At 45.7% G+C, this 15,433-nt stretch overlaps 1 protein-coding gene across 1 annotated transcript; it reads right to left on the bottom strand.

Annotated features, from left to right (window-relative positions):
- Positions 1-5,017: 5,017 nt before the first annotated feature.
- Positions 5,018-7,322, bottom strand: LOC124703005 (NAC domain-containing protein 71-like). Its single transcript, XM_047235209.1, has 2 exons — positions 6,769-7,322; positions 5,018-6,344 (listed from the first exon to the last, which is right to left on the bottom strand). The coding sequence occupies exons 1-2, from the start codon at positions 7,231-7,233 to the stop codon at positions 5,817-5,819; spliced, it is 993 nt and encodes a 330-aa protein (XP_047091165.1). The 5' UTR covers positions 7,234-7,322; the 3' UTR covers positions 5,018-5,816.
- Positions 7,323-15,433: the final 8,111 nt, after the last annotated feature.

The following is a 15,433-nucleotide window of genomic DNA, read 5'->3' as shown; positions in this document are numbered from 1 at the left end:
GGAACTGCACCGCCAATAACTTCCGTCGCGAGGTAGGCGACGGTTAGGTTAAAAATTTATTGTGCCGCTGATGAGTCGGCCCCGCCACTCCCCGCCTCGCTTTTCGTTCTGTCCGGCGTCCCCGGTGCGTCCCCTGTGGGACGGAGACGGGCTCGGGGCGCCGGACACCGTATCGGGGCGCGCCGGACAAAAATGGGCTTTGGGGGACGCGGCTAGAACGGTTTTTTTGTCCGGCGCGACTCAAATCCCTTTGGGGGACGCTTTGGGGGACGCGGCTGGAGATGCTCTTGGTATAACTGCATTGATGCTTTGATTCCTAGTCCCTCCGTTTCAAATCAACTATCGTGGATTTTACTTCATACAATACCTAGATAAATCTGCAACAGTTAATATGGTACATCAAATCGCCCACTTGATATAATTTCTTTATGAATCTCAATTTCTTTTGCTTCACCAAATGGGTAAAGTTTACTTATACAGAAATTAAATTTAGTGCTTTTTTTGCGACGTAATACAATTTAGTCCTTCGCATTTGCTCAAATGCACACAAGAAAACTTCAACTTGTCCGTGTGCACTCACAAGACAAGTGGCACAGGTGCATCTGATATCAATCCAGTTTGGACGCAGGTTTGGAAACTGAAGGTTTCAGCAAAGACTAAACTATTTGCATGGAGAATGTTAGACGGGACTCTACTCTGCAATTGTATCTTGGCAAATAGACACATACTTACCTCTAGTCTATGCCCGGTCTGTAAAGTAGGGTGTGAAACTACGAAACACGTTTTTCTTGAATGTCCAAGAGCCGTGGAGATTTGGGAAAACGTGGGGATTCAAGGAGTAATTGACGAGGCGTGCATGGCCGATAGAGAAGGTTCTGCAGTCCTTGAATCCATCTTGCGAAAGAGTGATTCTATGCATGAGAAAGTGACCGATCTAGGGCTCAAAGAATTGATTGTTTCAACCTGTTGGTATATATGGTGGGAGAGGAGGGAATTCTCTCGAGATGAATAAGTTCAGAAATCAGCCAGGAGCTGCCAATCGATTGTGGCACTTTCCTTAAATTACTATAGAGCTAGTAAAAAAGAACATATGTATCAAACGCTATGGTTGGCAGAAGCCGGCGGATGAGTTTGTCAAACTAAACATCGATGCTGCGTTCTCTGTAGAAAATTATACGGGAGCTGCGGGTGTTGTCATTAGGCATGATGGCAGTATGTTCATTGCAGGTAGCTGTCGCGGTATACCGCATTTCGCAGATGCAGCCATGGCTGAAGCCATTGCCCTTCGAGATGGCCTCCCCCTTGCGGGACAACTTGGATGCAATAGGATTGAGGTCAATAACAACTGTTTGGAGGTTGTTGACACAATGCAAAATGGAGGAAACTCTATTAGTGCTGCATTCGCCGTCTATGAGGAATGCTCTTTTCTAGCTCGTAATTTTACTCATATTAAATTTGATCATTGTCCCAGGGAAAGCAATATAGCTCATACTTTGGCTTCTAATGCGGAGAGACCTCAGTCAATAGTTTGGCATGAGGATCCGCCTAAATTTCTTTTGAGACTTTTGGAAAATAATGTAAGCTTGTTCAATAATTAATAAAGTTGCCGTGGTGGCTTTCCCTAAAAAAAAGATCATCTAAAATAAGAAAAAAAAAGATCTGCATATAAAGTGGGCCCAATAGTTTAGAATAATTCTACTACATTTCCCAGTTAAATTGGCCCAGCGAGTACACAATATAGATGGCCCAAGCTGCAATCTATCATGTCACTATTTCGGCCTACTCCCCTTACCCAAAATAAATATAACTACAATATTTCTCAATATGTTTCCTCGCTGCCAAGATTTCTTTAGCCCCTTTCCAGTGTACACAATGAGCTATTAATTGGTAGGAAGAAGTATCATGGCATATAGTTCACTCGACCCATAGAAATAAGTACTTTTAAATGTCTTCACCGACATTTCAAAGACCATGTATCTATCAAGTTATTTAATTTTCTATTGAATTACACTAATATTTATCTTGCAAAAGAATAATATTTTTTCAAGTATTTTGTGTGTGATAAAATGGTGGAGCTTGGCGTCGATTGTTGAGGGGGGCAAGAACACCAATAATGTTTAAAATTTGAGTAATATTTAAAAATTTAGCATGCATAATAGAGATATATTTAATGAATTTTCTACGGTAGGGGGGGGGGGGGGGCATGGCCCCCTCCCTAGGTAAGTTTTGCCATTGGTGTTATCTATTTTTCTAGGGACACTAAAATATATGGACCGGCCTTGCCCTCGTCATACTTGCTGGTGGCAAGGTGGACATCTCCGTCGGAGAGGTGCTCTCCGTTGGTGACACCATAGCTAGCTCGTCAGTAGCTTCATGAAATCATCTGGTTTTAGTACTACTTCATAGGAATGCATTGATTCATACGGAAGAAGCCTGGTGACCGGGTGTATACGTGAGCACGCATCCATTGGTTGACACGTGTCACATCTAGCAATCCACTGTTACCATCATTGTTGGGTTAGCAAACCACATCAACACTAACAACACTTCCAAATCACGTAGGACCCACCTTTTTGAATTCAAATAGTGGGCCAGATGCACTTTCAAATCACGTAGGACCCACGCCAAGTACGCTTAGCGATGGATAAGACAACGTCAAGGCAACATATCCAATTGACGAGAACCGGATCTCAACGCAAATCGTGTGGCATCTAGAGGGTGCTCACGTATACACCTAGTCACCAAATCCCCTCTCTTGATTCATATTCTCTTTCTTGTACCTGATTTATTTAGATACCCATGTATCTAGATGTATTTTACTTTGCACATATATACTAGACTAAACAAGTTTCTGACAGATAATATGTAGCGGAGGCTCTGGTATATTTACGAAATTCTTTGCCACAACACGTTTGAAGTTTCTAGATTCAAGCACCATTTGGCCTAAGACGCGTTTATTACTTCAAGATCAACAACACCACCAAGCCCACCTCATTCTTGGGCAGGAGAATTACAATACATTTTCGATACCGGAAACTAGATTTTAAAAAACCAGTATCTTCATCACCCTAACTAGCAACCCTTAAAAAGGATTCATATATAATGCCATGTTGGGAAGACAAAACTTAATCAACACAATTCTCCTTCCCGAAGCCAACATTTTTAGTTGTAAAGATCCAAATCTTTGTTCAATTATTTTCTCCATGGTCTCGCGAGCTTTATTTTAATCATTTTTTCGTCTACTGGGGGATATCAAGGTATCTCATAAGCAATTCACCCACTTGATATGTGAAAATTATTATATGAATCTCATTTATTTTCTTGCCCAAACGGAGTGAAGTTCACTTATATGGACATTTAAATTTAGTTCTCACATTGGCTCAAATGCACAATACAAAATTTTCATATCGTCCGCACTCACAAGATCACCCCGATCGAATATAAAAAAAACATTGGCATATGCATATAGAAGTATATTTATGACATTCTCGTTTTGTTCTCAAAAGTTCCTTTGATTTAACCAAATAATGTGGGCCATCATCATGGCTAGTGCATCAGCAGCTAGGACAAACAAAAGTGTGCAAAGGGAGTCCTCTTGTCTTAGTCCTTCGTAAGCTGGGACAAATGGCCCAACATTATCATCTACTCCCTCCATTCCAAATTAATTTACTCAGTTTTGTCTAGACAAAGCTGAGTAAATTAATTTGAAACGGAGGGGGTACATTTATACCCATATACCTCCTATATGGATCTTCAAAATCCAATACCAAAAGACTTATAATTGTAGCATTTGATAAACACAAGGTTGTTTGATTTTATTTTATGCAGTTTCAAAATCCACATTCAAAATAAAAGGTTTTTGTCTTTTATGATGTATTGTGTTAAGAGCCTCGTGTAAAACCAACACCCCACTATGTAAGTATTCATTGGGTACTTAGTCCATATCTTAAAATAAAATTTAAGAGAAAAATTATCTAAAATTTTGAATTGTTTAATCATCTTTGCACTTAGGTACTACGATGATTATCTGACAGTTAAGCCTAAAAATATACAAACTTGTAGCATGAAATTCATCTAATATATTAGGCCTTCAAATCTCATTACACTAATTCCCCAAATCTCTCATAAAACACACTTGAAATACCATTTGGGCTTCTTTAGAGTATTTTTACGTTCTGCGGTATTATGAGCATCATGAGAACATTATTATATTCTATATGACTAAATAATTTGCCATATTAAGTTCCAAATAATTTCACTGAGTTTGTATTTCCTTATGTTTACCTTTCTTCCAATTTTGGAACACTAATTATATTTTTCCTTCTAGGCCATCGGCATCGTATTTGTAAATACACCAAGGTGTTTGGTTCAGATTAATAATTTAGGGTGGGAGGTATGCCATCTGCTATGATATGACACGCTCATGATAGCCCATTGCAGCTAAAGAGAAAATATCGTTTGCCCATTGGAGTGAAATAAATTGACGAAGAGTAATTGTTTTGTTACTTAGCCATTTTGGTACTTTGTGATTAACCTTCAAGCACTGTATTTTTACAAGGAAGTTCTTTAATGTGTACAAGTACTCTACATCTAAACTGATCTAAAACTCGAGCAAAACCCTTATTTGCAAATTGTGAAGATTTTTTCCGTCCTATTTCTGAAAAAACTTGTACACCTTATTTGTAAGGATTTTTAGAGAACATGCCACGACTTTATATGAAGCATTGAGACATATCTGTTTGTCAGCAAGGCATCCAGCAACAACCAAAAGGGGAATGCATGACACATGATGCTGCTTTTCATGGTTCAAAAGTGTTATTCATGCATGACGTCTCTGCATCAAGTTGCATGAATGGATTGAGCACCAGCAGCAGCAGATCCCTATCAGCGACAGCAGAAGTTTACCAGACAAGCTGCCTCTCCCTGTCATGCTTATTCAGTCGTGCAACTGTGCAAGCAAGCATCATCAGCAATAAGATGCACAAAGAAGGAAAAAGAGTGGAAATATACAATTATATGATTGACACGACCTTTTAATATAATAATTACGATAATTGCATTACAAAATTGGCTTTCCAGGTCACGCTAGAGACCACTCTGAAAGCAACACAATCACACCCTCTTCTGCAATTACATGACACCTGAAAACCCTAAAACCTGTCAGACTGAACCAAGTCCTCTGAAGAAAAAGAAAAGGAACCCGAACCAATTCTACTCTAAGCTACACAACACAATCCATAGCTCCTCGAATCAAAAACTTGTTCCCCTCTATTTTTTTGTTTGACCTCTAGTTTTGAATCTGCCAGATAGGCAATCTCAGCTAAGTAACACAACAAAAGTTGATTGACCGGCTACATTACCCGACGGCTAGCTAACACCTAATTGACGACGAAACATGACCTACCATGCATGCTTTGCTATGTCCAAGGGGAAGAGCAGGGGCAGGGGGACCTGGTACAAATGAATGATGCTTGTACCAAAGCTACCAAATGCCAGTTCAAAACCTGACAGGGTTAACAGTAACACCTGGTATGTACGGTGGGGAAAACTGTGCACCGGAGCCTGTCGACCGCTCGATCGAGCGAGATCCGTGTGCGGGGTTAAATCCTCACTAAGTTTCTCTGATCCGCCATGGGTTTTGGGGAAGCTTGCACGGCTAATTAGTCACCTAATTAAGTAGACTGGTAATCGGTCAGTTTCGCTGAGCCGAATTACACGAGACCTGACGAACATGTTAGTGGGCTAGGAGGAGGAGGAATCGCTGCGGTGGCTGTTTCTCTTGTGATGACTGATGTTGCTGCCTTGGTTCAGAAAAGTTACTGAAGGAAGGCGAGCATGTCCCCGAACGCCGCCGTGTCGCGGTCGAAGCCGAAGCCGGCTGGCGAGAGCTGGTCGAAGATGAGGGATTCGTCGATGACGAAGCCGTCGTCGCAGCCCCAGTCGTCGCCCGGCCATCCTCCAGCGCCGCCGCCACAGGCAGCAGCAGGGTGCGGGCTCTCGGCGTAGTCCATGTCGCTGGGGAAGTCGGGCGAGGGCGAGTGCTGCGCGCGGTCGGAGGAGCTGGAGTCGGTGTGGAGCAGCGGCAGCGAGTGGGGGTCGGAGTCCCTGTCCGCCGACCCGGACCGGTCGAAGCAGAGCATCTCCGTGGCCGGCGGCGAGGGGTGCTGGTAGAAGCCGTAGTCGGACAGCTCGATCTTCATCGCCGGCACCACGGGGTAGTGCGCGGCCCGCGGGTTCTTGGCGGACGGCGGCGCGGCGGCCGGCTTGGGCTCGTCGTCGACGGTGTCGTACCGCTCGATCACGCCCTTCTTGTTGTAGATTCGGCAGAGCACCCAGTCGTCCAGCTGCAGGATCAAAGAAAAGTCTCGTCAGCGATCGCGATCCATGGAGATAAATAAAATCAATCAATTAAAGCTATTTTACACGAGATTGGCGGCGCCGGCGGTGCGTGACGTGAGCCGTGACGACATGCGAGGGACCGCCGCAATTAGCTTTCCGCATGTCGCAGGCAAACTACAGGCTGTGACGAAAAGGACAACTTGAGCGTGCTGCAACTTGTCCTCTTCTTTTTCATCTGGCCATGGACCTAACAAATTCACCTTTTTTAAAGCACCAACTTCTATTTCAAGAAAGATTTTCTCGGTTGGATTTTTTAGTAAATTTAATAAATAATAATCCCTTGCTAAAAGAAGAAACTGGGAAATGGGGGCAGAGACGCAAGAACACTGAATCAGAGATCGACAGAGCCGGGTTGGTCAGCGGGTTTACCCTGAGAGCGTTGTTGGTCTTCTTCCTGGCGGCGGCGGATCGGTCGACATCGGCGAGGCGGTACTCGTGCATGATCCAGTTGGTCTTCACACCCTTGGGGGGCTTGCCGGCGTAAAACACGAGGGCCTTCTTGATCGCCACGGCGCGCGGGGATCCGACAGGCTTATCGGCGCCGGTGGCCTTCCAGTACCCTGTCCCGGCGGCGCGGTTGGGGCGGGAGCCGTTGGGGTACTTGCGGTCGCGGGGCGAGAAGAAGTACCACTCCTTGGAGTCCTGGCCCCCGGCGGCCGCCTTCTCCGGCAGCTTCCAGGGCTCGAACTTGTAGAGGTCGACCTCGGTGATGACCGGCGCGGCGATGGGCAGGCCGGCGCACTTGCGGCACAGGTAGTAGTTGACAAGCTCGTCGTCGGTGGGGTGGAACCGGAAGCCGGGGGGCAGCTCAATCGCACCTCCGCCCAAGTCCATTCGCGTACGGGGATTAGCTCGGAAGATCTGTCGACTGTCGCGCTGTTGGTCGCCGGTACGTTTTGATCGCTCACTGATGGCGGCTGGCTGGCTGGGGAAGGTTTGGAATGGAACATCTCGCCGCCGTACCAGCTCCTATATATAGAACGGAGCGGGCCGACGCGTGTCGAGGGGAGGGCACGTGCAAGTTGTGCGGCGCGGCCAGTTGACCGTGGATGGGCGGGGCCACGTGTCGAGAATCGGATGGGCGATGCGACGTGTGAGCGGTGGGATGTGGGGTGGGGCCAGCTGGGAGGAACGGAATTGTCATGGATTACGTCAGCTGTTTTGTTGCCGTCCAGTGTAGGCAGGCCCATCTGGGCCGTGAGGGGCCGCTCCGTACCTGCTTGTGTGGCGGGCCCGGGCTAGGAAACGGGGCAACTTGCATGGGCCCTACCTGCTGTTGCGCCTCTTGGAATAATTGTACGGGTCGCACAGATTCCCATTGGTAGATCTATTTTGCTCCTCGGCTAAAAATATGTTGGATGCAGATACCGTGGATTCTAGGTTTGGCGAGGGCATCGATCGCCACCATCGATGATTTCTAGGCGCCTTCTGGTCAGCTTTCGGGCTAGGTTCATCCTTCTCGGTACAACTAGCGTTGAAATCGGTACCTCGTTGTAATACATCCTCCGCCGTTGGTAACGAGCATTGGTCTTTTCCAATCTAAAGTTTTCAGGGCTCCTTTGATTTTTTTATAAAAATCATCTAGGGAGTAGATAATTTTTTCGATTTATTAGAATATGTCGATACGAAGTAATTCTATATGATATATACTACTCGATTTGGAGTACAATTTGCATGGCTAATTCTATATCCAACACTTCTCTAGTGGTATTATTTTTTGGAAACGGATGATCGCCGGCCTCTGCATCAATAGGCCAATTTCATCGAAAAGGTATTCCATCAGAAATTCTCTCTGAGTTTTTGCTCCTCTAATACAAATGATGAATCCCCATATTTGCTGCTAATATGGTCTTCTATATACTGGCGGTGTGTGTGCACTAGCACAATCGACCATGCCAAGGGCGTAGGAGAGACTCGTGTTTTCGCTCCTTCACGGTGATGGTTGAAAAAAAAAGGCTGAGCTTTCTGAGTCCCTAAATATAGGATCATCTTTTTAGCTATACTATCTACATCAAATAAAAATAAGGAGCTGAATACGACCCTGATGTGTATATTGGTAGAGCTAAAATATCCAAGTTGTATCCAAATCTGATCTACTCCATTTTACTAGAAAACCTCAAGTCGGTATAGTAGAACATTTTGTGTGTGGATAAAGGCACAATTTATCTTTGTATAAAGTTTTATTTATCCACTGTAGATTGAGACTTATAAAATCTTAATTAGTAGTGCTTTTCGCGCTAGCACACATGATTGCTCTGTGAAAAGATAGGGGGTTCATCGATCACCTGCCCCTATGTACATCATATATTAGAAGAAGGTTTCTTTAGAGTAATAATATGTAAGTTGGTATTATAAAAGTTTCCACTTGGCTTGATAGATGTTCACTAACTAATCCTCTCCACTAACTACCCCGAACCAAGACAGCTTGACAAGTGTGTGCATGCATTACATGTATACCGCGTTGACCCAAGAGCCTCTTTGAGTCAATTAAAGTACTTTCCTAGAAATTTTGTAGGATTACATTTCACATGTATGTTGTTTTATTAGGGCTTATTGATTTGAAGGAATTTAAAAGGGATGAAAATATGGAAAACATAGGGTTGCAAAGTCATGAGCGCTAGAATCCTATATAATTTCGGTATGCTCGATTGCGTCGCATGAGAACCGAAGATTATTTCCAAGAGGTTTAAGTGAAAGAAAGCTTGTAACCTTTTGAGTAGTGATTCCTTAGGTAGGAAATCCTCTAAGATTCATTAAATCTTATGGAGCAAACAGCTGAAATAAGAAGAAGAAAATCCTAGGGTTTCCGGTCCTCTACGATTTCTACGAAACTGGTTTGATTAAAAGTGGTCTGTTGAACTGTTTTCGAGATTCAAAATACGCCCCTCAATCCCAGCAAGATGTCTAGATTTGTCAAAATTTGGATGTATCTAGCCATTTTTTTTCATGAGATGGACGGATAGAGTATAGGATGGATTTCTTTTCCATCCTAATACTTCGAAGGAAAGTAAATTAGGAGGCGAAATGGATTCTGCCGCACATGGCCGCATGGGTTACACGTAAATTGCCGCATAGCTAGATTCGTTGGCCCATGTGAGCACGTACCTCCACCAAGAAAATATCCATGTTACGATCATGGCATGCGGCCAGCGCCACCAGCCGCCTACCTAGTGATGAGATGTACGGCCAGTGACGGCGACCTCAGCAGACAGAGCACCCTCGCTCGAATATCCCGCCGCTACCTAGCTAGCTAGCTCCCGCGACGGAGGGCCCCCGGGCGACTCGGCGGAAGTCGCCGCCGTAGAGTCAATCGCCGCCGGCTTCACCTGCGTACATGGCGGCCAAGAGTCCGGCCGTCTACGGGATGACGTGGCTCGCGCGCGCTGCATCGTCACGTATTCCTGCGGGCCAGGCGTGTCCCCTCCAAGCGGTCCAGCGACTTGGGGCGGTCGGCAACTCAATCGGCACGTGCCGCTGTACATTTCCAAGCCGCGGCGAGGCGGCCGCGCGAGTGACGCATGCACGGTCCCGACCGAGGCCGGGTTCAGTGAACAAAGTCGCCTGGGCGGCTAAACCACCGGCCGTGCGCGCCACGAAATTCCCGCGGGCAGTGATGGCTCTAGTCGTCGTCCTGACCTGTCTCCCCAGTCGCTGTACGCCTTTGCACACAGGCACAGGAGTATTTTGTCAACTTTAGCAAACGGAGAAACTACATTTTAAAATCTAACCCCTAGTCTAGCTGTAAAGTAGGATGGAGTTTCTGTCCAAAAAAAAAAGTAGTAGGAAGGAGTTGAACTACAACATGTCGACACCAAGCATCTCCGGCGTCGAACCAAGGTCGGAGCCACGGGATCTGGCGGCGAAAGGAGGTTGATCGGCGCCAACGTGTATGACCCCAAACCGCTAAAGCTAATTATCTCATGTCAAATTTATTGGGGCCTAGTCAATATACTTGACACCGACATTTCCTTTTTTCGATGCATGACACTTTATTAGTTACAAAAATATCCAAGAATTACAGCCAGCCCCTCATAACTAAGATGCACGTAGATGTTACAATTCAAAAGTTACACCCAAAAATTAAACTATGCTCTCTACAAGCTCTCAAGAAAAAAAAAAACTATACGAGAAACTAAGGTGAAGAAAGGCCAATCCGTAGATTACGCTGCCATCCATCTTGAAAACAGATAGACCTCGTGGTTGAACAACCACGTAAACAATTGTATAAACATGTCGTGATGCTCTACAGGATGTACATATGACCATGAACAACTGCTTGACGCCGACATGCACGGCTTCAGCTCCATCCTTGTTGGCACCAAATTAAGGGCTAAGAGCATCTCCACTCGCGTCCGCCAAAAGACGTTTGGTGAAACGCGGACAAAAAAAAAGCATTCTAGTCGCATCACCAAAGCTAAAAATCGTCGCATTTTATGTCCGGCCCCGGTAGAGATTTTATACACAGGGAACGGGTCGGGGACGCCAGGCACAAATAAAGCATCGGATGCGGGCATGCAGCCCCTCTAATCCCCATATGTCATCCTCTTTTCCCCATGTACCCCATACTTTCTCCCACCTAGTTTCCCACATGGGCTGGTCCCTCTACAAAAATGCATGCTTCCCAACTTTGCTGAAGAGGGTCTCTTTTTTGTCCGGATTCTTTTTGAGGGACGCGACTAGAGATGCTATGAGATTTTGAAATGGTGATCATATGAGCTAGGTTTGTCAAAATAGATACACACAACTGAAATGTGGACCTTGTGTAAATCAGCCACGCATATCACTTGTGTGACGCTCCTCTGTCGCATTAACAACTAGTAGGTGATTAAACTATGAGACAAAACCATACGCGGCGATGCAGAGCCGCCTGCTATCCCCAACCCGATCCCGTGATCCGAGACAGACCCTCAAATTGACACAGACGTGTGGGTCCGAGATACTCTGGACCCACCTGACATTGCCACGACCCTCAGCTAAATTATCTGCCAATAATCAGGTAGGATGCGACCAAAAGCACTTGACTATAACCGGTTCGACGCGGCGAGCATCCGCCGGCCTGCCTGCTGCCCTTTTCAGGTGCACGTCCACGTCGTCTTATAATTTTCTATCCGAGCCGTGTCGGCCGCGATGACTCTTGGCGAGTTCTTATTTTTGCTCGCCGTCTTGCCTCTTGGCAACAGATAATGGATCTCAAGCTCCTGCGCGGCTACGAAGAGCCGCGCTGATCTGGAATCTTTGGACATTTCTCCCCCGTAGTTGTCATTCCACTTGCGGAGATTCATGTTCGTAAACTAATCCTGGCCACCTGATTGGCCGGCGTCGATTTCAGCCGCGTTGGAGTGGCCGCGAAGTTCTTTTACTTTACGATTTTTGCTTGTTGTTCCGATCCATACAGGAGGTGATCATTGCTGCCACCCAATCTTTTGATAGGTGTGTGGGTAGCGAGAGTGAGACATCCAGTGTATTTGACATCAGCAATGAGGTGTCTGCCAACACTGTTACTAGAACGGCAAACCAATTGAAGTCATCGTGACATAGTGTATGGCACAAGAGCTTCTTCTTTTTAGACTTTATTTTTAGTAATTAGCTTCGTGGCCACTAATGATTTCTTTAACACCACAAGATCCGTCGTGTTACTTGGAGCTATGTTATGCTAGTGGCAGCATCGTTAAAAATAGGACACGTCCAGGAAATACTAAATGTGATCTGCAAAATGCTCTAATCTCAGTGCTCCGTGAAAATTGGTAAAATAGGGCGGGTAATTTTCTGCCCCTCGATTCAAATTGTGCGGCTCACATGAAGGCCGGGACAAACAAAGCGGTTTATTAACTGCCAAACTGGGATGCCGACCGAGTACGCCTAGCACACACCTGCCACCAACCACTACCCCCGACCGTTCACCCCAACTCTACCCTCCTATGTCTCTTCGTGTTGTACATCGATGACGGTGGAGGCGACATGTGGATTCACAAGCCCATCATTAAAAATATGACATGTCCACGATATTAGCTATGTAATATCATACGTGTATGTGATTGTGTTGTACACCACATCATATCGTATAGGACTCTCTATATGCCACCTTGGGGGTTTTTCCCAACAATATAACACGAGGTAACCGATCGACCCTGAGAACGATCGTTCACCCAAACACAATACGATTCACATGGTATCACATATCGTCCTCTTCCCGACCTGCTGCCATCACGACACCTAGCTCCCCTCGCCGCTAGGACCACGCCGCGTCGCTGGCCAAGGACAACAGCTTCGTCGTCTCGTCTCTCTCTTCCCGTTCCGCGCTCGCATGATCGTCAAGATTTGCTCTGATCGCTCTCACCTTCCGCGACCTAATCAACCAGGAAAACCTAGTTCTTGCTGCTGCTCTCTGCTGCGGCAGGAAAATACGCGGAATCTGTGCCGCGCATGGTTTTAAATAGCCTTTCAGGAGACCTGCCGCTGCGGCTATGCCCTTTGTAGGCTAAATGAGAAAAAACCGCTAATAGCCGGCTATAGCCTAATTTAGCATGTGTTTAGCCTCTAATTTAGCCACTAAACCTTCTATATTTTGAATTTATCTTCTCTTTTATTTTTTTATTTCTTGTTTTTCAAATTTGCGTTCAGTATAATTAGATAAAATTTGTGAGTTGGATATCTGAATACTTGTTGCCTTGAATAGTTAAATATGTTGTATCACTAATCGTATTTGAGTCATAGTTTTCCTCTTCTTTTGGTAAGATATGATAAAAATATTTCAAATATTTGAAAAAAGGCTAAATGAAATAGCCCGCTATAACCCGGCTATAGTCTTTTATAGCCTCTAAAAAAATCGCGGCTAAATGAGATAGCCCGCTATTTTAAACTATGTGCCGCGTCAAGAATCAAACCCTAGTTCTTCCTGCTGCTGCTGCGCTCTCTCTCTCTCTCTCTCTCTCTCTCTCTCTCTCTCTCTCTCTCTCTTGTAGCAGGAAAACACGCGGAATCCTTTTCACGTCAGGAATTGGGATAGATGGCGTCTTCTTCAAGCTTGTCCGCGGTGGTTTCCATCGGTGCGCCGTCTGCCACCAAACTCACCAGGGAGAAATTTCTCTACTGGCAGGCTCAAGTGTTGCCCACCCTTCGTGGTGCTCTAGTTATGGGTCTTCTTTAGGGAACTGATCTCACTCCGTCTGAGCAAATTCAAGTTGAGGATGATAAGAAGAAGCTAGTGTCGGTCCCCAATCCGGCTATAATATTTGGATGGCCGGGGATCAGCAGGTGGTCGGTGATACGTCTCCGACGTATCGATAATTTCTTATGTTCTATGCCATATTATTGATGATACCTACATGTTTTATGCACACTTTATGTCATATTCGTGCATTTTCTGGAACTAACCTATTAACAAGATGCCGAAGTGCCAGTTCCTGTTTTCTGCTGTTTTTGGTTTCGAAATCCTAGTAACGAATTATTCTCGGAATCGGACGAAATCAAGACCCGGGTTCCTATTTTCACCGGAAGCATCCGAACACCCGGGAAGGACCGGAGGGGGGCACTCGGGCCCCTGGACCATAGGCCGGCGCGGCCCGGGCCCTAGCTGCGCCGCCATATGGTGTGGCCACCCCTTCGACCCTCCCGCGCCGCCTCTTCGCCTATATAAAGCCTCCGTCGCGAAAACCCCGATGCGAAAAACCACGATACGGAAAACCTTCCCGAGCCGCCGCCATCGCGAAGCCAAGATGCGGGGGACAGGAGTCTCGTTCCGGCACCTGCCGGAGCGGGGAAGTGCCCCGGAAGGCTTCTCCATCGACACCGCTGCCATCTCCACCGCCATCTTCATCACCGCTGCTGCTCCCATGAGGAGGGAGTAGTTCTCCATCGAGGCTCGGGGCATGTACCGGTAGCTATGTGGTTCATCTCTCTCCTATGTGCTTCAATACAATAATCTCATGAGCTGCCTTACATGATTGAGATTCATATGATGATGCTTGTAATCTAGATGTCATTATGCTAGTCAAGTGAGTTTTACTTATGTGATCTCCGGAGACTCCTTGTCCCACGTGTGTAAAGGTGACGAGTGTGTGCACCGTGTGGGTCTCTTAGGCTATATTTCACAGAATACTTATTCACTGTTGAATGGCATAGTGAGGTGCTTATTTATATCTCTTTATGATTGCAATGTGTTTGTATCACAATTTATCTATGTGCTACTCTAGCAATGTTATTAAAGTAGTTTTATTCCTCCCGCACGTGTGCAAAGGTGACGAGTGTGTGCACCGTGTTAGTACTTGGTTTATGCTATGATCATGATCTCTTGTAGATTGCGAAGTTAACTATTGCTATGATAATATTGATGTGATCTATTCCTCCTACATATGCATGAAGGTGACGAGTGTGCATGCTATGCTAGTACTTGGTTTAGTCTTTTGATCTATCTTACACTAAAGGTTACTAAAATATGAGCATTATTGTGGAGCTTGTTAACTCCGGCATTGAGGGTTCGTGTAATCCTACGCAATGTGCAATGTGTTCATCATCCAACAAAAGTGTAGAGTATGCATTTATCTATTCTGTTATGTGATCAATGTTGAGAGTGTCCACTAGTGAAAGTTTAATCCCTAGGCCTTGTTCCTAAATACTGCTATCGCTGCTTGTTTACTGTTCTGCTGCGTTACTACCGCTAGCGTTACTACTGCTTGTTTACTCGTCCTGGGCAAAGCACTTTTCTCGGTGCCGTTGCTACTACTTATTCATACCACCTGTATTTCACTATCTCTTCGCCGAACTAGTGCACCTATTAGGTGTGTTGGGGACACAAGAGACTTCTTGCTTTGTGGTTGCGGGGTTGCATGAGAGGGATATCTTTGACCTCTTCCTCCCTGAGATCGATAAACCTTGGGTGATCCACTTAAGGGAAACTTGCTGCTGTTCTACAAACCTCTGCTCTTGGAGGCCCAACACTGTCTACAAGAATAGAAGCTCCCGTAGACATCAGTCAGCTACCTCGTGAATTCTCTCTCTGAGGATGTTCTTCCTCATGTTTTTGGCCTTCCTCGTG

The sequence above is a fragment of the Lolium rigidum genome, chromosome 3 (genome assembly GCF_022539505.1).
Source record: "Lolium rigidum isolate FL_2022 chromosome 3, APGP_CSIRO_Lrig_0.1, whole genome shotgun sequence".
Taxonomy (NCBI): Eukaryota; Viridiplantae; Streptophyta; class Magnoliopsida; order Poales; family Poaceae; genus Lolium; species Lolium rigidum.
Note: the sequence above shows the minus strand (reverse complement) of the source record. Positions and strands in the feature narration are given on the sequence as shown.